Raw genomic sequence first — 25,318 nt, 5'->3', positions numbered from 1 at the left:
ATATATATATATATATATATATATATATATATATATATATATAGTTTCCATTTAAAGAAAATGCCATCTGCTAAGGCACTCGGGGAGCAGTAACCCATAGCATACAATCAGCAGGCAGAATCTACTGGTCACCTGTTTAAAAGCAACCATCTTATTGGTTGCTATGGGTTACTGCTCCTATGCAAAATGAGTGTCTTTTATTACATAAAGGGGGAAGATTTCAATGCTGAAATGGTTCAGTGTGTGTGATGCGTCTTGGTTAACCCATGGCATGGAGCTGCTGGCCAATCATCATACTTGGAAGGTGAGTGTAGATGCAGCAGAGATGGATCAAGACATTGCAATCTTCTTCCCTTTTGGATCTGACATTGGTTCTGGCAATTGGGCTTTCACTATCTTCTCACAATTTATGGTTATAATGATAAGTATTCAGTGGGTATCTAACTCATCTTCTGTGTTCTGTAAAGAGTTGGCCAACAGTGCACAGGGTCCATGGTGTGTCACTTTTTATGCTGAAATACAGTCTATAATGTTAAGCCCTCCCCAGTTATCCCAGATGGCAAATAAAAAAAACAAAAGGAAGGCCTAGGCCCAAGACACACAAGGAGACAGGGATTTTAGTATAAACGTCAGTTGCAACCTTAGAAGGAGTTAAAATAACCCTGGGTGAGGTATTTTCTTTGTCCCTTCTTGTTTTTGTTATCTCAAGTTAGGAATGCTAGTAAATGTAACCTTGTACGACTGGGCTTTGGTAATTTTCCTATTACTTCTGTATTTTTCTATCCTTGCAGCTCCATGAACCATTTAATTCCCGCCCACCTCCCCGAGAGGTTAAAAAACCCTGTAACAGGTATTCTTCTTTGAATCAAAATTGCACAAAATACCGGCACAACAGGATTTGTTTTAGCGGGATAAACCCTGCTGATTTTAATAGTAGCAAACCATGGTTTGCTACTATTAAAATCAGCAGGGTTTATCCCGCTAAAACAAATCCTGTTGTGCCGGTATTTTGTGCAATTTTGGATCGTGGTGGAGAGTACCGACATCTCTAAAAGTTCTGTGCACCAGGTGGAACAGAGTGGAAAGGCCAGGGTGTGCTGGTGAGTGTGGATTGGCATATATATTCTTCTTTGAATGCCACCTTTGTTTCCTGCAGGACTTTCTTCACATCGCTACCAGTTTGTGGATTATTACTAACATGTATTTATAGAGCCACAACATATGCCGCAGCGCTGTACAATAATGGGTATGCTGTATTGATCCAAGCCTGTTTGCCCACTCGCCCAATATAGGCATTGCCTGGGGTCTACAGAGTTCTGCTGTTTGTTGAAGCCATTTATTTGCCATTAAATCTAAGCATAATCTGATTTATTGCTCATTACTATGAAAATAGTTTATTTAGATGAAGCAGGGTTGTACATATGAGCTGGTTTATGTGATATATTTTTATAGAGACCTACATTTTTCAGAGGTATAGTTTTCCTTTAAATATATCATAGACTGGCACCTCCTGACTTGGTTGTGATTATCGGGAAAGTATCTCCTGACCAAAGCACTGGTCTCACAAGCTTATCCAGTATATACCATAGCAGCTAATAGATTGTAAGCTCTTCAGGGTGGGAATTGTATTCCAAATGTGAACTAAAACTCCTAGCAGTTAAGTATTTATTTTCACTAATTTATAATAACTATATATATATATATATATATATATATATAACACTATATAAATATATATATAGCCCTGTCTGTGTTTATACTTTGTAAAGTGCTGCATACACACGTGGCCCTATATAAATACAGTACAATAGTGTACAACCCCGCCCTGTACTGGCAAATCATTTCTTTGCTTTGCTCTTCCTTCAACAAGACAACTGCCCTGAGCTTTTATAATAAAAAAAAAAAACAGTTGGTGCTGGTTTCTTCCATTCCCAACACATTTTCTCCACATTTCATGTAGAAGAAGAAGCCACACAACAGGTATCTGTACAAAATATTTAATTCACTTGAAAATACAAATGCATAAATACAAAATAATCTTGGCAGGAGAGGGTTTTATCAGATCAGTTTAAACTTCAGGGACACATCTAATAAATACATGTTGCAGGGCATTTTAATTAAACTGCAATTAGTTCTACCCTGCCAGCTGGATTTTCCAGAGTGCTCTTGAATTTTCAAGTGGCCTGGTCATCCTAGCTCAGAACGCCAATGTCCGACAATGTACATAATCTTGTAAATGCACTGAAGGAACTGCGGTGGCACCAGGCAGCAGAACAATAAAGTTATTAGTTTAAAGTTACTAAACTACATGAATTGTATCTTTCTGCCTTTCTGTGAATCTGTGCAAGTGGCCGCTGTAATCAATTGGTTGGCCCATAAAAGTATGTGGTGATGCACCACAGTTGATTACAGCAAGATATACAATAATAAAGTTTGCCTTTTTATATGTTTATAAAATCAAGTATACTGACAAGCCATGTCAGGTCTTACAAAGACTCTATGCTCCATGCCTATGGATATAGGATCACTAGATTAACCACCAGATGATCACAGCCTGATTAACCCCATATTATCCTGGAAAGGGAGGCAATTTTAGGATTTTAAACTAGTATGGGGCACTGTGGTATAACAAAGTAAACTGAACCTGTACTTCTATTGCCTATAGAAAGTATCCTTTCAGCTGTCATTCTGTTCTCTTTAGTCATTCCCAAATGGAATATAAAGGATGGCAGGCTGCAGGCACGGAGCCAGTAAATGACAGAGATCATTTAGATTATGGAACTTTATGGTATGTCTGTGGAAGGAAAGGAAAACAGATATTGGGACAAACACAAACTGAAAACTGAGCTTTAGGTTGAAAAATGCAATATCTCTGATTGGATCACAGCACTAAGTGTAATGCCTGCAGGCCATAATGTCCCGCATTGGAGCCTGCATAGGGGATGTGCAGCACTGAGCCCATGTAACACTGCTACTATGACTGAATACGTTATGTTTCAGTTCCGGTTAATACTCCTTTAAATGAATACGTCTGTGAGACAATGCCGTCTGTGTTTTAAGTACAGAAATATACAAAGTAAAAACAAGAAATATTTACAGGTCATTTTTCTACTCAGTAAGGGATATCCTGCCCCCTACAGTGTTATCTGAAGTGGTGTCCATTATTATTATAAAACTAGGCTGCAGCTCTCTAGCTGCTATGGTGAAACGACAACTTCTAAAACACCCAGGCAGCATTTAAGAACATCTTAAAATACTACACATACTGGGGCTAATTTACCAACACAGATTCTAACTTGCCCCGGTGCAGTAATCAACAGAAACAATGTTCTAATCAATCTACAAGTTTTATAAAATGCAGCAAATATCTGACTGGTTGCCACTGGTGAGTCCTACTGTGCCACAGCTGTAGACCTTGCCACCATGTTGGCTTACTATACATGCTGTCTCACACCTGCAGCACTTTAATAGACCTTCTTTACTGTCCCATTATAACCCATTAGGCCCAAAGGTGTAACTCATGTTCAGACCCCTTGCAAACAAGGCTCAGCATACCCACTCTTTGTACTGTGGCTGGAGTTAAAGATTGATACAAAAATACTTTAAATTCATATAATGTAAAAATACTGTCTTTGGAATGTCCCAGTCCAGCTGCTGATACACATTTTTTTCTCATATCAGGAACCTTTCATCAATCTGGGTTTTAGAGGCCAAGTTCTTCTTCCCCACTGCATTACAGAGCAGCCTGAATAACTGAATCAAAGGGAAAAACAAATAAGATTATGATAAAGGGATATTTAACGAGTTAACACACATGCCGATCCTAAAAAAACACAAAGTTTCCAACATGATAAATAAGCAAACATCTTTGTATTGCAGCATTTTACAAGCATTGCAGTAAAAAGAAAGGTGCACATATGTGTTAAAGGAGTTGTGCTTTTTGTTTTTTTGAGACAATTTGCAATTGGTACTTGATCCTAATTAAGATATAATGAATCCTTACTGGAGGCATAACAATACTGTTGGGTTTATTTAATGTTTGAATGATATTAATAGACTGAAGGTATTACAAAAATATCCCTTATGCAGAAAACCCCAGGTCCCAAGCATTCCCATACCTGTACTAAGATCATTGTTGGATAGGGCCCTTTGCCTGTGAGATCAGATGTGTTTTCAAACAGCTGACCAGTAAATGCAACCTGCTGTCTGGTTGCTATGGATTATTAGACAGTAGCAAACTTTGCACCTTTTATTACATAACTTAATTATAGGCTGAAATGTTCAAGTGAACCAATAGCCGCAGATTTGATATTTGTCTAAAATCCTGTAATGCACTCTATGCTGCTGTGTACCAGGTAGTTATGAACAATATGGGTAACAGTGTATCTCCCCGGCAGCTGCTGCAGTGACACCGACGTACCTCTTGCTGTAGGAATGTGAGGATGGCAGCCAGAACAAAGTTTTGTGAAGCAACGTCAACAACGCAGAAGAATAGGGTATCAAATATGAGGAGAGTAGATTCATTTCCATAAAAAAGAACATCAGTGAATGAATGATTCTCATCTGTGGAACAAAAATACAGAGTTGTACCTGAGTAAGGTTAGTAACAGGCAACTATACCAATCAGTTGCTTTTGTCTAGGGATTTTTGTCTCCCCATTACGATCCACCCTAGCTCCTTCCCCCCTTTTCTACTATTGTACCCTTTTTTTTTTTCTATCTCATTTCAGCTCTTTTCCCCATCCATTTATGCCCCTTATTCATCTGTGGCTCCTCTGCCCAAGTTCCACCAACTCCAGGGGCCTGGATGAGTTCTTGAACAAACATAGTATCCAAGGCTATTGTGATACTAATATCTACAGTTAGTATTGATGTTGGTATATATGGTTTATGTATGTGAGTGTAGGTCAGTATGGGTCTGTATGTGAGTGTATAGATAGGTCAGTATGGGTCTGTATGTGAGTGTATAGATAGGTCAGTATGGGTCTGTATGTGAGTGTATAGATAGGTCAGTATGGGTCTGTATGTGAGTGTATAGATAGGTCAGTATGGGTCTGTATGTGAGTGGATAGATAGGTCAGTATGGGTCTGTATGTGAGTGGATAGATAGGTCAGTATGGGTCTGTATGTGAGTGTATAGATAGGTCAGTATGGGTCTGTATGTGAGTGTATAGATAGGTCAGTATGGGTCTGTATGTGAGTGTATAGATAGGTCAGTATGGGTCTGTATGTGAGTGTATAGATAGGTCAGTATGGGTCTGTATGTGAGTGGATAGATAGGTAGGTATGGGTCTGTATGTGAGTGGATAGATAGGTCAGTATGGGTCAGTATGTGAGTAGATAGATAGGTGGGTATGGGTCTGTATGTGAGTGGATAGATAGGTCAGTATGGGTCTGTATGTGAGTGGATAGATAGGTCAGTATGGGTCTGTATGTGAGTGGATAGATAGGTCAGTATGGGTCTGTATGTGAGTGGATAGATAGGTGGGTATGGGTCTGTATGTGAGTGGATAGATAGGTCAGTATGGGTCTGTATGTGAGTGGATAGATAGGTCAGTATGGGTCTGTATGTGAGTGTATAGATAGGTCAGTATGGGTCTGTATGTGAGTGGATAGATAGGTCAGTATGGGTCAGTATGTGAGTAGATAGATAGGTGGGTATGGGTCTGTATGTGAGTGGATAGATAGGTCAGTATGGGTCTGTATGTGAGTGGATAGATAGGTCAGTATGGGTCTGTATGTGAGTGGATAGATAGGTCGGTATGGGTCTGTATGTGAGTAGATAGATAGGTGGGTATGGGTCTGTATGTGAGTGGATAGATAGGTCAGTATGGGTCTGTATGTGAGTGGATAGATAGGTCAGTATGGGTCTGTATGTGAGTGTATAGATAGGTCAGTATGGGTCTGTATGTGAGTGTATAGATAGGTCAGTATGGGTCTGTATGTGAGTGTATAGATAGGTCAGTATGGGTCTGTATGTGAGTGGATAGATAGGTCAGTGTGGGTCTGTATGTGAGTATATAGATAGGTCAGTATGGGTCTGTATGTGAGTGGATAGATAGGTCAGTGTGGGTCTGTATGTGAGTGGATAGATAGGTCAGTATGGGTCTGTATGTGAGTGGATAGATGGGTCAGTGTGAGTCTGTATGTGAGTGGATAGATAGGTCAGTATGGGTCTGTATGTGAGTGGATAGATGGGTCAGTTTGGGTCTGTATGTGAGTGGATAGATAGGTCAGTGTGGGTCTGTATGTGACTGTATAGATAGGTCAGTATGGGTCTGTATGTGACTGTATAGATAGGTAAGTATAGGTTTGTGTGTGCTGGGTTTACATAAAAAGGGTTGAACTCTGGTCTTTTTTCAACCCTATGTAACTATATGTCTTGGAGTGTAAGGTTGCTACTAGTAGTAAAATACAAACAATGTAGCCTGCGAAGGAACCATACCTTTATTGTCAATGTTAATCGAATAAGTATTACATGCATATTAACTGTATATCTCCAATGTTGTACCGTATACTGTATGCTCAATAAAAACTACCTGAATTAAAAAAAAAAAAAATACAAACACTGTAAGGGATAGGCAGACCCTGACACTCCAGTTGCTGCTAAACTGCAACTCTCCATAAGTGGTTTGCCCCTAATTACTGGGTTAATCAGTGTTCAGATCGTACCATTATAAAAGATGCTTTTATCCATCGGTTCCATGAACTCCATGCTGAGCAGCCTTTCTAAAAACATTTTGTCTTTCACAAAGTAATCAACTTCTTTAAAAGCCTAAAATAAAGAATTTAAATAAATGAAAGGTAATCCACTTCTTAAAATGAATAAACATAAAACATTTAATGGATGGGACATCTGCTATGTAGAATCTAATTGCTATCCTCCATTGTCCCTAACAAATCAATGAGGAGTTCCTGAAGTAGAATGGCTGCTCTCCTACTAAACAGAAGGCAGGCAGACAAAGGGGGTGGAATTTAGTGGCGCAGTGCTAGAGGCTTTACTTATCCTTTCATAAATACATTAATCAAGGAAGCGGCAGGATATATAATGGTACTTACATGATCAATAAAAGAACTAAGGAATTTATTCATGCTATTGTAGGCTCTGGTATTCAGGTCAGAAGTGGAGAGAGATGTGTGGAACAGTCTTGAAGGGCCATGTCTCTGCAAGATTGAAAATATTACAAACCTATTTATATATACAACATACTGAGTACTGTCGAAAGGAAAAGGCAGAGCCTAATGCCGTTGCTGCCTAAAAGTAAAAAATGTATAACACTCCTCCATAACTTTTATAAGAATCTATACACCTCAAAACAACAAAATACTAGGGAAGATATCAACTAATTCCTCAACGAAATTACCCTTCCATCTCCCCCAAGAATTCAATGACACACTGATACAAGATATAACAGAAACTGAGATATATGAAGCCATTAAGGCATTTCCCCCCCGTAAAGCAGCAGGCTCAGATGGCCTACCCATTGAAGTTTACCAAAGATTCCATAAGGAACTTACCCCCCATCTAACCAAACTATATAACAACGCACTTACAACGGGAACCCTACCTCCATCTCTATACAACGCCACAATAGTTCTGCTCCCTAAACCAGGCAAAGATCCCAGACACAGCGACGCCTATAGGCCTATTTCACTGCTTACCACCGACATAAAAATCTTAGCAAAAGTCCTTGCCAATAGGCTAGGAAAAGTTATACTCCAACTAGTACATGAAGACCAGACAGGCTTCATGCTGGGTAAATCTACTGCACTAAATATAAGGCGTCTATACACTAACCTAACATACCCTCACAACAACCCAGGGCAACGAACAATAGTGGCACTTGATATAGCCAAGGCTATGGCCCTATCTCTGGCTTGTAATGGAGAAATTCGGTATTGGGCAGAAATATATCAACATGGTAAAACTACTATACATATCCCCCAATGCCTCCATCCGCATAAATGGGGAACTGACCCTACCCTTAGCACTGGGAAGAGGAACCAGGCAGGGATGTCCCCTTTCCCCCTTACTATTTGCATTAGCCATGGAACCGTTTGCCCAGCATATAAGATCTCACCCAACAATAAAAGGCCTAAAAATTGGACAAATAGAGGAAAGCATCCAACTATATGCTGACGATACATTACTATACTTAGGTGATAGAGGGAACTCAATCCAAAGCACAATGGAAATTATAGGTAGATTCGGGCGTAACTCAGGTTTAATTACAAATAGCTCCAAATCTATGGCACTGCTTATGGACCCCCCAGGCGCTAGCGAGGACCTGTCCGCCTTCCCCTTCAAAATAGTTCCACAACTGACCTATCTAGGGGTGAACATAACAATACCCATAAACAATTATGCACAACAGTACAATAAGCCCAGTACTAGCAAATATCTGTCGCATATGGAAGGCTGCCACCCAAATAGTCCAAGACAAGGGTGTTGACCCTCGTACCCCCATTTGGTTTAATTCAAGGTACCCAACTCTAACAGGTACCGGACATATGAAACTATGGCTAGATAAGGGTGTTGAGACCATAGATGATGTATGGGCAGACAATGGCACGGTGCCCTTTAGAACACTCAGACAAACTTGGGATATACCAAATAACCAATGGCTGCAATACAACAGAATTAAAAAAGCTCTACAGTTGGCCCACAAAAAAGAGCCAATAGTAATATGTAAGAACCGGTTACTATCCCATATTAACAGACCCTCCACCAAAGGGCTAATTTCTACTTTATATGCACTACTTCTCCAGGAAAGAAGAGCAAAACCACTAGAAAACCTACGAACCAGGTGGGAAATGGATACTGAAATAATACTAGATGATGAATGGCAAGAAGCCCAAGAGTCACACCAAACAGTATCTATATGTTATAGGCTTCGTATGATCCAACTATATACTATACACAAAGCCTACTATACCCCGACCAGGCTCCACTCTATCTATCCAGCCACACCAGATACCTGCACTAGGTGTAATATTGAGAAGGGTACACTGATTCATATGCTTTGGGATTGTGCTCACATCAAACCATACTGGTCTGCCATCCTAGATGAGCTAGACACTACAATACAGAGCACCCTTCCTAGGACTCCAAAAGTTTGTCTGCTAAATGTTACTAGTAAAGCTGTCACTAACCAATACCACCGTATACTTACCAATGAGGCTCTCTTCTTAGCCAAAAAACTCATAACACAGCACTGGAAAAGTACAGTTCCCCCAGATATTCGTAATTGGGAAAACTTAATGATTGAAACTTGCAAACTGGAACAATTAATATACCTTAAAAGAGGCAGCCCAAGCAAATTCCACAAGATCTGGGATCAATGGCTGGATAAGCACCCCCTACCTAATGCAGTCAACGACCAATAAAGTATATATAAGTACAGGGTTTTAACCACGCACAAGAACTTATGACTAAAATGTGTGTTGATGTATAATAAAACGTTGCTATTATGTGGGTAAATGAAACTTCTATTGACAATGTCAACAGAATATGCATTTCATGATCAAACAATGCTTTCTGAAATGTTGTAATGCTTTATGTACACTCAATAAAAACTACCTGAATTTAAATAAAAAAAAAAATGATATGGCAAGCAGGTGGGTGGTTTATCAAAAACAAAATCAGAAAAAAAAATAAATAAAAGTGTGCACACCCTGTCACGCCAGACTTAAAATATACCTTTGTTAAACTCTCATGGATCTGGTCAAAGTGCGTTCTTGCTCTAGATGAAATAGAAATCTGGAAAGTCTGAATATCTGAGTTTGGTTGTAACCCTCTTTGACTGCACAGGTTTTCCTGCAATGACAAAACAATCCGGCCGAGGAATGAGAATGCTTTATGTTAGTGTCAGCCTTTTAGGTTTGCCCATTGGGATCGGCTATGGGTATCCCACCTTCACACCTTCACCAGGTTTAAATTAAACCATGAGCACCCTCCCACCCCAGTGAATGAAGCTGCTACCTTTTTTGCTATTATTCTATTGCTATTATTTTTGCTATTATTTGTAAAATCTATGAGTAGCTTAATTGGCCAAGGTACCACATACAGTATCATTCAATTGGGAGTGGAAGGCCTCTAACTAATAAAGTGACCTTGTATCTGATAAATCTCTGGGGAATGCTTAAAGCAATGAGGAGGATAACAAAAGCCAAAGTCTATTCAGACAATAGAAAATAAAAGTAAACCTAAAAAACAAAAATGTATTTTTACAGCTTAGAGAATATGCCCTGAATACATCTATATATAACATAAAGCTATTAATGTATATAGTTTTACTAATAGCACTTGGTGATCAAGCCTTTTATTAACCTGCTTCTATCCCTGTATGAAACAAACACTCAGTTCTACTGACTTACCGCTTCCCTCTTTAAATTTAGGTTCATCTCCTCCATGTTGGTATCTGAATGTCCATGCACAGAGCGACCATGGATGTAATATCCGTAGCAGCGGTGGCTCAAAATAAACACGGAAATCTAAAGGATAGATAGACACAACCTTATAATAATATAGTGATAGACATGGAGAAGCTGGGATCACAATATTATAAATAATGAAAAAGCAGCTTGTGAGACTGTTCTAATCGGCCTTAAAGGGGCAGTGCAACTAGATTTCAATACACAGTGCTTGTTCCAAACATACTTTTGCTTTAATCATGAAAAATCTATGGTTTTTGTTATTTATTGCGCAAAACAGGGAAAAATTAAAAAATGTGATGAAAATGTAATTTTTTTTAATAAACTTTCTAAATATAATCAGTTCCATTGTGTTTTGTTTCTGAAATAAGTTACACTTCACTATTCCTCCTTCCAGATGTCTGTGTCTCTTCATTCTTTCTTAATGCAGAAGTCTGGCTCCTAACTATCTTATTAATATCTGCCTTAACACCTCAGATTCAGACTTTTGAAAGGCAACCACATTAAACCCATCTTTGCATTTCAGATTTGGATTTAGGCTTCAGGAAGGCCCCTGTACTGTGTTAGGGTGAAGACACACGGGGCGATTAGTTGCTGCGACTTTTAATTATCTCAGACGCGGCGTCTTTCCTCCCATAAAGAACACGCTGCTCAGATTAGTTGCCGCCATTTTTTGCAAAAAGTCGCAGTGACTAATCACCCTGTGCGTCTTTGCCCTTAGATTGTTTTTGAGCGATCGGTTTACCACTTGCTATACCCTGCCTGTGCATATCCTACTCTGCCTGTGGGAAAAAACTTAAGGCTAATCAAGGGGGGCCACTGTCAGCATTTGTAAGTTGTTGTTGGGTGTCCCTATGATTTTCCATGTGCTGGGGGTTTCTGTTGCTATTTTCTTGGGGTCTATGATGCTGGGCATTTTGCTATTTAATGCTGGGCTGGTCAATGCCATTTGATGATGGTCTGTGCCATTAAGTTCTGTCCAAAACTGCCTGCGGAAAGTGACCATTAAGGCACTGCTAATTTGGGATAACACACCAATGAGTTATATTGAAAACTGATATAAAAACAAAAGCAAAAAATATTTGCATTGTAAAAGGAGAAAATGAAGTCAGCTTTCTGCATAACAAATACAAATAATTAAATGTATTATAGGCAAAAAAAGCAAAGTGACAATAAGTGGAAATGTGACTTACATTACTCATTGAACATAAATCAACAAACTGCCTTATTTTGTCTTCCACATATCTTTCATAAATCACAGAGAAGAAGAGAACCTGCAAGAAATTCAGAGTGTGTTGCTAACATCTTTCCATTTTTTTTAAAATGAATAAAGGGTTTCAAGAACTGTTAGATGGTACCTGCAAACAGCCAATAGCCAGCCAAATCGCAGTGGACACTCCGTATCTTAGAATTCGGCTCCAAGGAGCCATGTAGTCCTGTGAGTTTCTTGAAAGGCTAGAAGATGGATCCATTAGTGCTAGGTATTTAAAGCCAGCGATCTGCAAAATAAATAAATATACATTATATAGGGTGTCTTTATTGATCACTTTATTGTGGTCAGGCAGCATAAGTGAATGGAGAGATGACCGATTGCAAACACTTTAGGGCAGGGACCTTAACTCCTTTGGCTTCACTAAAAAAAAGTGTTTTACTCACATTAAAGAGTAGCCTGGATAAGGAATGTACAACCAAGAGAGAGGGTAATAAATATACAAAATATTCAAATACAAAAATAGGTAAGATGGATTGTAAGCAAGAATGGGCAAATATAACATTTCAAAAGTAAAGTACACATAGGTACAGACCAACATCTGCCCAACTAAGGAACACAGAATCCCCACTGCTGTCCTTTTAGGCTGAAAAGAAAGCATTGATTGGAACTATTAATTTGACATTCTTTTACAATTCACCCAGTCTGTCTTACGGATATTTCAGTGCCAGGGTTGCATATAACATAACAGGAATATCAGTTTACTACCTCTAAAAAGAAGAGAACCGCAAACACTTGAAAGAGGGGACTGATTTTCCTCACTGTCTGAATTTCATTCCATTCATTTGCTATGAAGTAGCTCCTCCATATGCTCACAGGTGCAACGCTGTTCTTTGTCTTGCCTGATAAAAAGGAAAAAAAAGTGCGCTTTCATTCATTCATAAATGCTTTTCTTTGCCAGTGAAGCATATTTATCAACATATTACAAATTAACACCTGGGCAATAACCGTTAACAACCAATCAGTAACTAGCTTTTCTCAGTTAGCTGTAGGTAGAACAATGAAAGCAAACATGTAATTGGTTGCCATACGTTACTGCACAGGTGTAGATTTGCAGAGGGTTAATAAATGGCCCACTAGTACAGGCATACTGCTTGCATGGTGAGGCACTTGGGGATGTATTAAGGTTTCATGCTGTCCTAGAATTGGACCTCCATCTGTCCCTTGCTAAATGGTGTATGTGCAGCACAGTCTGTGCATGCTGATGGCTAAGGGGTACCTTCCCTTCAGAGACTTAATGACACAGTAGGCTGGAGTGAAGTGTTTCTTTTCTCTGTATAGGCACCCAAAGCTGCCACTTTAAATATGGGCCCCCTCTCATGAAACAACATGTTTATGTTAAATGGACTTTAGACTTTAAGCTCAATTGGAACTTATGTGAATGGTGATTGGTTGCTGTGAAAAGTAATGTAGTATAATGGCGCCATGTAAATAAAACATAATATTCTCTTTGTAGTCTTTGACTATGTTTTATTGCCCCATAAAGGAGGCCAGAGATTTTACTCACTGTATATCGCAGAGCTAAAGCAACAAAAGCACCACACTGAGTAGCTCCAAGACAAACATATGAGTTGCTCTCCAGAGGACCAGGGCTAACTGCATGCTTGTTGCATTAAATATGACATTTTTACACTTCCTAGCAAACAGGTGATAGCTTGGGACAACTTAGGTCATTTTAGAAAAGATTTATTTGATCACCGACATTGCAAAGCAGCACACAGTTCAAAACAATGCTGCAAGCGCCATTGCTAAATATCTGCAATATATAAATCAGGTAATATTGCCTCCTGTTGAGCAATGGGTGTAATTGAATGCTGGGTGCAGTACTTACCTGTACATAGACTAATATACACTGCAGCACAAACTCTTCTTTTCTACGCACTGCACATTGTTAAAAGGTACAGATAAGACAATTATACTGTTTTATCAGTAAGGTGATATATGTACATGTATAAGTAAAAATAGCCATGAAGCTCACCTTCAGAAGGCTGAGTTCGTGCCTTGGGCCTCTCCCAGTCAATGAAAAAGACGTCTATAGTGAGCAGTAAGGTCATTTTGTACAGGAGCTGTAGAGCCTAGAAACACAAATAAACGACTCACTGCAGCTCACCAGGGGCTAACATTAAAGTTAATATTCAAATGACAGGCACAACCAGTAAGCTATGATTCAAGGCACGCAAGTGTTGAGGTAGTAGGTTCCTCAGAGACATCACAGCTATGGCAAATTGAAATGGGCCAATTGTAGTATCTCTAGACCAGTGATCCCCAACACTCGTGCTGCTCTTCATCTTTTTACATTTGAATGTGGCTCATGGGTAAAAAAAAAAAGTTTGACTTCATGAATACCTTTAGTACATTATTGAATGGCCTAGTCTTAGCGACCTTTCAACTGGTCTTCATTTTTTAAAAATTTGCCTTCCTATTCTGCCTCTTTCCAGCCTTGAAATGGGGGCCACTGAATTCAACAAGCAAAAAACTATTGCTCTTCAAGGAATTAATTTTATTGTTAATATTATTTATCTTTCTATTCTGGCTCTCTCCTATTCGTCTTCCAGAATCTGAATCAAACCACTGGATAAACTGGAGTCTAGCATAAAGACAGCATGAGTCTGTAGAACCAATGGATTGGCCAGGACACAGCCAGGCAAGTCAGTGCTGCCTATAAAAAATATGAGGTAATTAGAACACAAAATGAATTACCAATAAACCAGGGGGGATGGAAGGTGTATTATTTAGTCGCTTTGCTGTGTGCTGACCTGGTACTACCCTGTAAATAAGGAATGCCATATTGTTTTATAGTACAATACGGGGAAGGCACTAACCACACTAACCAAACAAGCACCCTATGTAAAACAATCAGCAAACCCTAACAGCAGATTAGTTTACCTTTAGAGCAAATGCACACCAGACATAGGAAACAAAGTTATATTCTTCTTCTGGTACAGGTAACAGAACAGAAACATATTGCTGTCCCTGGGAAGGAAAATAAAATTTGTTGAACAAGCAAATAAAAGAATTTCATAGTTTGAACTAAAATAATACAATTAAAACAGAACTCTCCCTAGTACATATAATGTTAAAGAAAAATTAAAGAAAATAATTATATGAAAGCCCTGGATGACGTTTGATCTCATTGCTACAATATTTCTAAGTTTTCCCAGGGCTGGCACGTGTGCAATATAGTAAAGTCTGATATCTCACTATGCTGTGTCGGTCCCGGCCTGCTACAAGGGTCCCTGGAAAAATGAAGAAACACGGTGGTACAGTGCGGAGATGAATAATACACTGGGCTAGTGTGTTTTGTTTTTCCTTGTCCTTTAAAATCCCATACTAAATTAGAAACTATATTAGAGAATACTAGTGCTGTACAAATAAGTGGCCTGTTACATTGATTATATGCATATAATAATGTATTAGGAATGTATTAGGAGGCAGACTTATAATTCTAACCCCTCCAAATAAAAGTCTGGTTTATAACTGCCCAAGTCAGAACACAATCATATTGACATAATTCCACCAGGGTGCCACCAGGATTGGGATCATCTGATGACCCCCCCTCCTGTCCACTATGCTTCCACAAGCAGATTTTAAAGCACAACTATCTCCAACGGCTTTGGTATGGCTACAGAACCTTTTTCATGGATTTAAAAGGAACACCTAAATGATTATGTAATTGCTTCATAAAAACTAAGTGTTGTAATGCAGAGTAAAGTACTTACTTTGAACAAAATGAGCCAATAAAACCCTGTGCCAACTGTCACGAGAAAAAACACATCTGCCAAGGCCCCAGCATAGAATATTAAAAAGTGAATCACGGTCTGGAATTAAAATGAATCCGCATGAATAATACTTCATCATTATTATCATTTTTATACAGCGCCCTGTACACTCATTTGTAACAAGGGGTCTTATAATAATTTAAGAAACAAGGATTACAGAATTAAAAATAGGATCAGAGGGCCTACTCGCAAGAGATTACAGTACGATAAAATTATAATTAAAATCAGGGGAACATTTTTGAATACTGAATACTGTTCTTTCTTGAGCAATGCACCTAAACAAGGTTGACCAGACCACTTGAATATTCAGGGACATGTCTAAAAAATCCAGCTAGCTAGGCTGAACTGCAGTTTATTGCAACATGTATTTATTAAAAGCGTCCCTAAATTTTCAAGTGATCCGGTCACGCTAACCTAAACACTACTAACATATGGGCCTAAGGTAGTTTTGTAGGGCTGTTATATTTAGGATACCCCGGTAGTGTAAGAAGACTCTAGTCCTTCAAGACCTCCCTCCAAACTGAGATATAGTAATTGGATTACCCCTACCAACAAGACCACCCCTGATGTGTGCACCAATCAGATAATTTAAATAGAATTCTGGGTAAGTGGATAAAGATCCATATTTAATGTACATAAGGATAGATATGAGGAATAAGGTCTCATACAGGGTGATACATGCTTTCCACAAAGCACACCAATAACACCAGATGATGACTGAAGGTTACCCAGACCCTGCATATGGGAGGAAGATGATTTATTAACTCAGCAAAAGAAAATGTATCACTCACCTGCATGTCAATAAATGAGCTCCCAATTCTTCTCTTCCAAGCTGCAGTTTTCAGAAGAGACCAAAGTACAGCCAGGCCTCCTAGCACCCCTATCGCCACCTAACATACCAAGAGAGGGGTTAATCAACACCACGATGATACATAGAACAATAGGTAATATAAACAAGGAAGACTTACATCAGTTTTTTTCAACGAGTCCAACTGTCTCATTTCATAATTTACTGAAAAGGAAACCTATAACCGGAAACAATAAAGAACATCATGAAAAGTAGCACTATGATACAAGAGATAACCACACCATTGATTTCCAAGAAAAAAATCCTTTGGTAGGTTCATTTAAGCAGAGTTTATCTATGTAGACATCATCTTTCTAGTTATAAAACTTCATCACCTTAACTAAGTACTAATAATAAATCAGGTGCAGGACTGTAAGCTGACATATTCTAGTAGGAAGTGGGAAGGGGGGGGGAGATCTAACTTTAATATACTGTATGGGGTTGGCCTGTGCATGGCTACCTTAAGGCTGTTTTGTTGGAGAAAGGATGTCGCCCATATGGCACTGGGTTACACAAGATTGAAAGCAGTCAGTGGTGCTGTTGCTTTAAAGGCAAAGTGGTGGCAGAGTCACTTCCAATTTTCATAACCAGGCCCCCTATATGGCCATAAACTGCGAACTCAGTCTTGTGTATGGCCACGTTTACACACATTATTTCAGTTGCTATATAAGCCAGAACAGCAGGAGAGCTTGTTCATTAGAAGAGGTTCATTGGGAAGAAGACTGACAACTCAGCTTATAAGGGAATTGCCAAAAAGGAAAGGAATAGTGGGAAAAGGAATTGATCAAAACATCTACTTGTTAGCAGCCTTGTGTGCTTTTGATCTCTACCTGATGCACAATCTTACCTTGACAATTTGGGACTCTGGATTTTGCAGCTGTACATCTGTGTATTGCACAGTCATGAGAGGTGGGTAAATTATTCCCTTGTAAGTGTCTGGTACAAGTCTAATGCTGTAAAAAATGAACATATAGTCAGTGTTTTGCTCCCAAATAGAGTGCAAAGAGTTGCATCTGACAGCAAACCTTATGCTCCTAGGTACATCTTTCGCCTGCTATTTAAAACAGAGGTGCACAAGGGTCGTCCATGGGCATCCACACCCCCTACTTGCACCTGCTCGGCCTGGCACAAGGCATTTTGCCCAAGTGCTTCATTTATGAAGCTCTATGACGTTCAATAAGTGCTCAAGCACTAGTGCTGTACCAGTAGTAAATTACCTTTAGAGTGCTTGATTCAATAATGTACTTCCAACACTGGTGTCCTGATCTTGATTCTGAACTAAGCACTATCCAAAAGAGTCTGAATGTTAGTAGGCTAATTAATTGGCTCTGCAATAAGTAAGCAGTCTCTGTAAAGCCCTGCATAAACTTGTAAGCATTCTACAAATAAAGCATAATAACAATAATTCAAATAAATTAACCATGATACTAATACTTTTTTTTATACTCTCTCTTGTACTATCTTCAAGCTTATAAAAATGTAATGCGCAATAACATGACAAACTTGTGCTAAAATTTGTGCTATTGTGCTAAAATTTACACTCTACCTGATTGTGATTTTGCTAGCCACTCTAATGAGCCTTGGAGGATCGGCCAGAGAATTTTCTCGCCCACTAATAGTATCCACCAGGAAGATTCGGCGAGTCAAGAGCCAGTTGTTGATGTTGTCTCCTGTAACAAGACAAATTATGTTTAGTGAAGGGGAAGTAAAATTCTACGCCAATAGTGCCCCAACCTGAAGCCCTAGCTGAACTAAAAGTTCCACTACCCCCCCCAAGAGTGTCACTGTTTGGAATTCCTAGTGCTGTTTATCTGCCTACTACCGAAAGAGAAGTGGCAAAACACCAGCCTTTTGTAAAAATATGAGACACATTCAAATAAACAAAGTGCAAGGTTGACACAACAGTAATATTGGTGATAAAAATGTTTGCCAAGGGTTGTCAAATCAACACTATAACTGGCTGTAAGCTAGTATAATGTGGACTGCTAGGCTATCTTTGTGTCTATAACACTGGTGCATCACAGACATCCTGCAGTACCATCAGGACTGCATTGGCTTTAAGCAACACCATCCCATGGGACAGTAAGCCGCTAATTTTGGATCAAAAAATTATACCTTGTTAAATTACATATTATGTAATTTTGATACTGGTTAAAAAATACAACACATATTTTAAAATGTGCAGTTTAAACAGTGTAATTAGAAATAAGAAGTACACCATAAAAATCATGACAAAATCCCTTTAAAGGGATCCCATCTAATTGAACTGGTTTATGTATAATCACATACATCAATCATATAAATGTCCATAGAATGTACCTTGGTTAACAAACATTTCATGGTACTGGAGGTTCAGGTTCAGGACTGGCACAGGAAGGAGATTCTGCTGCTTCTCATTCCCTGGGTAGGCCAGATACACATCATAGAACACAGGCTCGGGGTGGTCACGCAGGAGCTTAGAAACACTAATTCTACACTGCAAAGGAATGATATGACCAAGTGAACACGGGTAGCAAAATATACTGTGTGTGTATGTGTAGTTATGTATCTCTTTGTGGGCACACAGGAACACACACACATAAATACACATACTGCCCAGTTGCAATGTACTGTACATGCAAGTATAAATAAGGATTAGGTGTCCAAACTGGTTTCCACTGAAAGCCATTGCTACAGTACATTCCAAAAGAAGATACATTGGTAAAGTGGCAGCTCCTTATTCTTTACTTTCAGCTGGATCCTAATTAGAAACATCTCACTAAACAAACAGGACATAAAACTGCTTAAAGGGGCACTATGCCTAAATACACTTTTTTTCAACATAAGCCAACTAAGGCCAATGACAGACGAGGATAAATCTCCTCTAGCGGCAGCGACTAATCTCGTTTAACTTAATGAAGTTATATATTTGCCTTTTCTTTCAATTATTGTTAATTATGAAGCACATATAGATTATTTTGTTTTTATGCATCGCTTCGGCTTTCCGAAGTCACAGAATATACAAGTTCCAATGAGTCGTGTGAGAGAAATTACATCACTAAGCACCGATTGTAGCTGATGACATCATTAAGTACTATTTATAAGAATATAATTTACAGGATATTTATTTGCTCTTGTATTTAGAGATATATTTAATGCTTACTTCTTGTTTATACGTTGTTCCAAAGCTGAAAGCAGCATCTATCCTGGCCACAATATCAGGACACAACTGCAAGGAAAAAAAAAAATTGTGCAGTGGGTGAGTTTGGTGTTTTGGGGTGGGAAATGTATCCCTTACTGAACAGTTCCCTTACATTTAAATGCAGAGCTGGGCTTAGTACCACAGAATAAGAATGCTGACATATCTATTGTACTGCTCTGTACTGATGATGATAACGTTCTTCTCTGAAGTGTCATGTCACCATCTACTACATTGCGGCCCCATATCTCTTGATCTATAAATTTTCATAAAAATAAAAATGTAAATACCTGCAGTAGTCCTCCAGCCAATGATTGCCATTTTATAAAATTCCCTCGAACGTCATACACAGCCGCTAGAAACTGCAGTTTGGTATTTTCTACCTAGGAAGGAAGCACATCAGATTCCTATTTGTATCTGTGGGCTGCCTGGGACTGTCACATACAGGGTATATTTCTACATTGCCACCATGATACAAAAAGTGCCACAGAACCAATGTTGAATCACTTATACATTTGTAATTCAAATGCTGCAAAAGAATCCATCCATGCATAAATATTAGAACAAGCTGTTCAGCTTTCCATTGTAATGGGCCAGTGTCTCACTCCAGCTCAATTTTGGTGGCCTTTTCATACCTCCTCACTTTCTTTAAAAGTATAGCTTGTGGGAACTGGAGAGGACACAAGAGTCCTGGAAGCCAGTCCAGGCTGGTCACCATAGAAGAGCCATGGCAGATTTGTTCGCCTGTAGAAGACATGATATTTACTCTTGTAAATTTTCCAGTGGGCAGTGCTTTTTTTTTTCTACCAACAAAAAGAAAACACACTTGCCAGTATGAAAGGGAATGGATAACTCCTAGACCTGCTGTGCTTGTAAATATGTACTGGAACAGACCGCAAGCGTCAGCACTGGAAATACTTGTAGAATGCATGTTCATGACACACATGTTCCCCAGAGCTTGGCATGATGTTTGATTACTGTACATCTATGGACGGAAGAGAAATAAAGGCACCATGTTACAAGCTCTTCTGCAATTCAGTTAAACTATATTTTGTAGAAGGTCTTACATCTAATGTAACACTTTGGGCAGATTTATCAACATTGATTTTTTTTTGTGTTTGTTTTTATTTTTGTGGTTTAAGAGGTTTTTGAAACCACAAATAAACTATTTTCCGCTAAACCCACAAATGTCTAGTCATTTATTAAAACACTGTATCACAAATAATTACGTTTGCCATTTGTTTGCATTTTCTAATTTGTATCCGTTTTCTAAAACCTAAGCTTTATGCTTAGCATGAGTTCAGCTACTAAGTAACTATCAACTTATGTATCAAATTGAAACAATTAAAAAAAGTCACTGATCTGACTCAATGAGCTTCTTCTGGGAAACAGGAGAAGGGTAAAAAAACCAAATTTGTCAAAACTCACATTTTCGAAAAAGCAAATGTATCTAGCAAGGGCCAAACATCACAAAGATAAAGGCTTGTTGCCAGACAGATCACTGCAGGGCCCCATTATAATCTGATAATTGCTTTGCACTAAAAAAAATGAAATCATCCTTATTTGGCCCACGATTTCACTGGGCAAATCAAGTAAAGATCCAATTGTTTGACAACCTTGCCAGCTTTAGAAAAAAAGCTATTTAAGAGAATCTTACCAGACAAGCTGCAGCCGATGCTTGCAAATGCGTGGCAAACCATTCTGATCGCAATATCAAACCCTTAAAGAAAAAAGGTTAGATACATTCTCAGGGTTTCCTACTTTATGTAAATTTGCAAGCAAACACATCAACACAATATAGGGTCTCACCAGTTGGCTGTAATGAACAGTCAGAAGAGCTTTGGACAGGATACTCCCCGCTGCATTATAGCATATGCCTCCAGTCTAGAAAATATGTAAGTAAATAAAAAAAATGTTGCATGAGCTTCTATTTTTCACTGGACACATTTTCAAATTTGAGCAAAATCCACAAAAAAATTACATCATAAGAAAGTTGTCACCTTCAATTGCCCACTGCTCTAAAGTCATATGACTTTAAAGAAGAACTAAACCCCCCAGGAACAAAAGCCCCCCTCAACTGCTCTCCATCGCCCCCCTTCACCTCTCCCTTCTCGCACAGCCTATTACTTTGAAAAGTTTGTGTAGCCAAGAGGAGGCAGAAGCTGAACTTGTCAATTAATTTTTACTGAAGTGTGTAAGGGATCAGATTCACTTCTCTCAGTCTGCAAAAAACTGCAGGCTAAGAGCAGCGGAGCAAATGCTCTGTGTGCTCTCAGCCTAACAGTCAGGCTTTGGTTTAGCCAGGCACTTGGGATTTAACAATATCTTGCAAAAGCGTTGAGGTTCTGCAAATTCTCAACAGAAACCTGAATTTGGCAAGTCCCTAATACATAGTGAGTGCTAGTTACAGTTGCGCTATGACCCTAAATGACTTTCTTACCATAATATTTGGCTGGTTACAGCTGCATGAGTTACTCCTGTTGATAACCGTGTGATGGCACCGTTCACACCTAGACATACAAAAAGAGCAAAATATTAGAGCAATGAAAACATACACAAACTCAGGTAGAATAACTGCGCAAACCACTGGTACAAACATACACAATGGCAATCTGTATATTCTGGCAAATGCTGTAACATTCTATAGACAGTCAATTTTTATTGAGACTGTTTTCAGCTGTTTGGGCATCACTTTACTTAACATGGCAGGGCCTAGAGCACAAAGAAATGTAAAAATATGCCTCTTAGAGCACATTTACACTGCACATGCTAGTACCCACAAGTAACTACAGTACCCACAAGTGCACTTTAATGGTTTCAAGTGATTACCATTAAAGTCAATTAAGGGTCAATTAACAGCATTTTGCCACTTACCAAGCTGGAAATCATACAGACAGCAAAACATTGTGACTTCTTGATAATAATATGGGTTAAGTAAACTCACCTGTTTCCTAGGGTGTTGGCAGCAGTGAAGGAAGGTTCAGTCCCATCGCAGTCAATGCATTCTGCTTCTAACAGCAAGGAGCCATTCACATCTCTTTCCACTAAAATACAAATTATGTGCTATATTACTCTGCCTGTGATTTTGTGACAAGTGCATTTTAACTGTCCATGTATGCCTCCATGTGAGGGACACAACATGCTAGCTGGAAAAGGAACGCTGGAACTGTTCACATCTTCTGGAAATGAACACTTTATCATTATTGGAAAGGGATTGCATAAACCTTGGCATGTAGCCACTGAATTAATCTTGACTGGTACATGGGGTATCTGTAGATGTGCAAGAATCTGCTTTTACAGCTCATCACTGGCTTTATATATCTCCATCGGAGAAAGACTGCACATTTGAATGTTTTTTCCATGAAAATAAGTTGTGTCATTATAGCTACTGTCAAGCAGTACAGTTGGATTCTGGAGCTGCATATGCATCTTTTTTATGGATGGAATTAGAGAACTTTACCTACAATTTTAGTCAACCAAACTCCTTAGCACAGGATTGGAGAAGAGCATGGATAAGTAGGCACCAGTTTATTAAAATGCAAAATATCCTACTTACCCAAAATGTTTCCTGGAGGACAGAGGCAATTCCCATTTGAGTTCAGCCCATTGGGGCATTTAATACAACTCCATCCATCTGCTGTTACACCCTATAATGATTTTAGTCAAAGAAGACAAAATCAAAACAGTTAGACACTTCTTAAGAGGGAAATGCTACCCTTTCTAGGGTTTCATATACTTTCCAGAAATGTTAAGTAAAATGTATTGGTATATATTCCTCCCAGGGAGACCTAATTATCTGCCTATTTCTCTGGGAGCATTGCTATTATTGGGGAGCTAAACCCTCTGATTATATACCCAAATAGCTTGTCAGGTGCAATTGCGGCAAGAGCCCTACCTTGTATAGGGATCATTATACAATTGTAAAAAAATCCAGTAGCACACTGAAAAGGTAAATCTATAAAAAAGTGTTTATTTAGCCCAAATACATATAGAACAAAGCAATATTGCGGGCCCCTCCAGGCCCTTTCTCAAGCTGTCTTAGCTTATTTCTGCGGGGGCATCCATATTAGTCCTCAACCGAGCAGCCAGTTAATGTACATGCTTATTCTGATGGCACACATGCCCCATGGCAGAAAAATGCTGGCAAAGATGCTCCTGACTGGCATTTTGAGCCAGAAAAATGACTGCATTTTTGTGGTAAGTGGCAATTCCAGCACTATCATGCTTTTCCCATTCTGGTATGTGTGCCATAGCCCCATGTGGAGGTGCTGCCAGAGTATAAACCCTGTGTGCCATAGCAGTGAAGCAGTGGTTAAATAACATTACATACCATTAGTAGCACGATGATGTGATGTTTGAACTGAAAATTCATCATAATAAAAAAATATAAAAATTACCAGACTCTCAGGGCACCGCTCACAGTCTCCTGTGGAATTACGCTTGTATCCTACAAGGCACACACATGAAGTACCTAATGAAGCAATGAAGAGTACATTTTATAATATGTCTGCATCTCCATGTGACTTATGATACCAACATATATTGTATATTGCATATACAATTTTACATACCCTGATGTTAAGTTTTATCTCGTTTTACACAGTTTGTTTTTTTTCTAGTCCCCCTATAATATATATAGTCCCCCTATATAATCCATGATGCATCTCCCTGATTTTACATTTCCCTGGATTTTACATCATTTTTTTTCTGGTCCCCTAAAAATGTAAAATGGGAGTTTTACTAAATGTGCTAACTCCTTATTCAGGACTGTCTATTTGGGAGCTGTCATAGAGCTGCAACTATCAGCATGCAACAGACAGACTAAGGGGCTGATTTACTAATCCACAAATCTGAATGGGAAAAAATCGGATCGGAAACTAACATTTTGCGACTTTTTCGTATTTTTTGTGATTTTTTTCGTTGCCGTCGTGACTTTTTCATAGCTGTTACAACTTCCGCGAATTGTTGTGACTTTTTCGTAGCCATAACGACTTGCGCAAATTGTCGCGACTTTTTTGTATTGAGCGCTAGTAAACGGCGGGCAAACCTTTCCGATTTTTTCATTACGGCTACGAAAAAGTCGCAACAATTCGCGCAAGTCGTAACGGCTACGAAAAAGTCGCGTCAATTTACGAAAAAATCGCAAAATACCGATCATTCCGAAAAAAAACGCATTCGGACGCTTTCGATCCGTTCGTGGATTAGTAAATCGGCCCCTTAGAATTGTGGAAGCTGTGATTTATGAACAGTTGAAGGGCTGCTGGTTGGGCTTCCCTGCAGGACACACTAATGTATGTATGTATGTAGATCTTTATTTATAAAGCGATACTTATGTACGCAGCGCTGTACAGTAGAATAGATTAATACAACAGGGGGTTATTAAGATAATAATAGATAAATACAAAGTATAACAATAAATACAAATAAATACAAGATACGGTTGCAATAAGTTAAGAGGATGGAGGCCCCTGCCCCATAGAGCTTACAGTCTATATAATGCCTACCCCAATGGCTGGGTCTCTGGGAGTTCTGGCACCGCACACAGGAGAGGTTACTTGGCTCATAGTATTCCTGGAGCCCGCAGTCGCTGGGAAGCTGCAGGGGGATGGAATGACTCTGCACTGGACCGGGGCCACAGAATCCAGCCAGCAGCACCGCGCAGCACAGCCCTAGAGCCGCAGATAAAGCCGTGCCTTGGTGCCCCACACTCAGCCGCTTCTTGGTCTCCATGGCATGGGCACCCACAATGCACCGCGCCAAGTCTGGGAAAACACTGGGAAGGGCTGTGAGCGGGATGTGATGGGAAGAGCC

General features: G+C 39.2%; 1 protein-coding gene across 1 annotated transcript; it reads right to left on the bottom strand.

Moving 5' to 3' along the window:
- Positions 1-1,981: 1,981 nt before the first annotated feature.
- Positions 1,982-25,291, bottom strand: tmem67 (transmembrane protein 67). The gene is made up of 28 exons (XM_002934420.4): positions 25,012-25,291; positions 23,905-23,978; positions 23,064-23,154; positions 22,452-22,551; positions 21,948-22,017; positions 21,317-21,391; positions 21,165-21,227; positions 20,338-20,492; positions 20,143-20,251; positions 19,798-19,890; positions 19,472-19,537; positions 18,649-18,805; positions 17,876-17,999; positions 17,177-17,282; positions 16,451-16,507; positions 16,274-16,372; positions 15,423-15,521; positions 14,590-14,676; positions 13,682-13,778; positions 12,412-12,545; positions 11,792-11,932; positions 11,627-11,707; positions 10,377-10,493; positions 9,700-9,816; positions 7,059-7,163; positions 6,672-6,774; positions 4,421-4,563; positions 1,982-3,753 (listed from the first exon to the last, which is right to left on the bottom strand). The coding sequence occupies exons 1-28, from the start codon at positions 25,235-25,237 to the stop codon at positions 3,673-3,675; spliced, it is 2,970 nt and encodes a 989-aa protein (XP_002934466.3). The 5' UTR covers positions 25,238-25,291; the 3' UTR covers positions 1,982-3,672.
- Between the last annotated feature and the right edge of the window lie 27 nt (positions 25,292-25,318).

This window comes from Xenopus tropicalis, chromosome 6 (genome assembly GCF_000004195.4).
Source record: "Xenopus tropicalis strain Nigerian chromosome 6, UCB_Xtro_10.0, whole genome shotgun sequence".
Taxonomy (NCBI): domain Eukaryota; kingdom Metazoa; phylum Chordata; class Amphibia; order Anura; family Pipidae; genus Xenopus; species Xenopus tropicalis.
The sequence above is the reverse complement of the archived record's forward strand: the minus strand, read 5'-3'. Positions and strand labels throughout refer to the sequence as shown.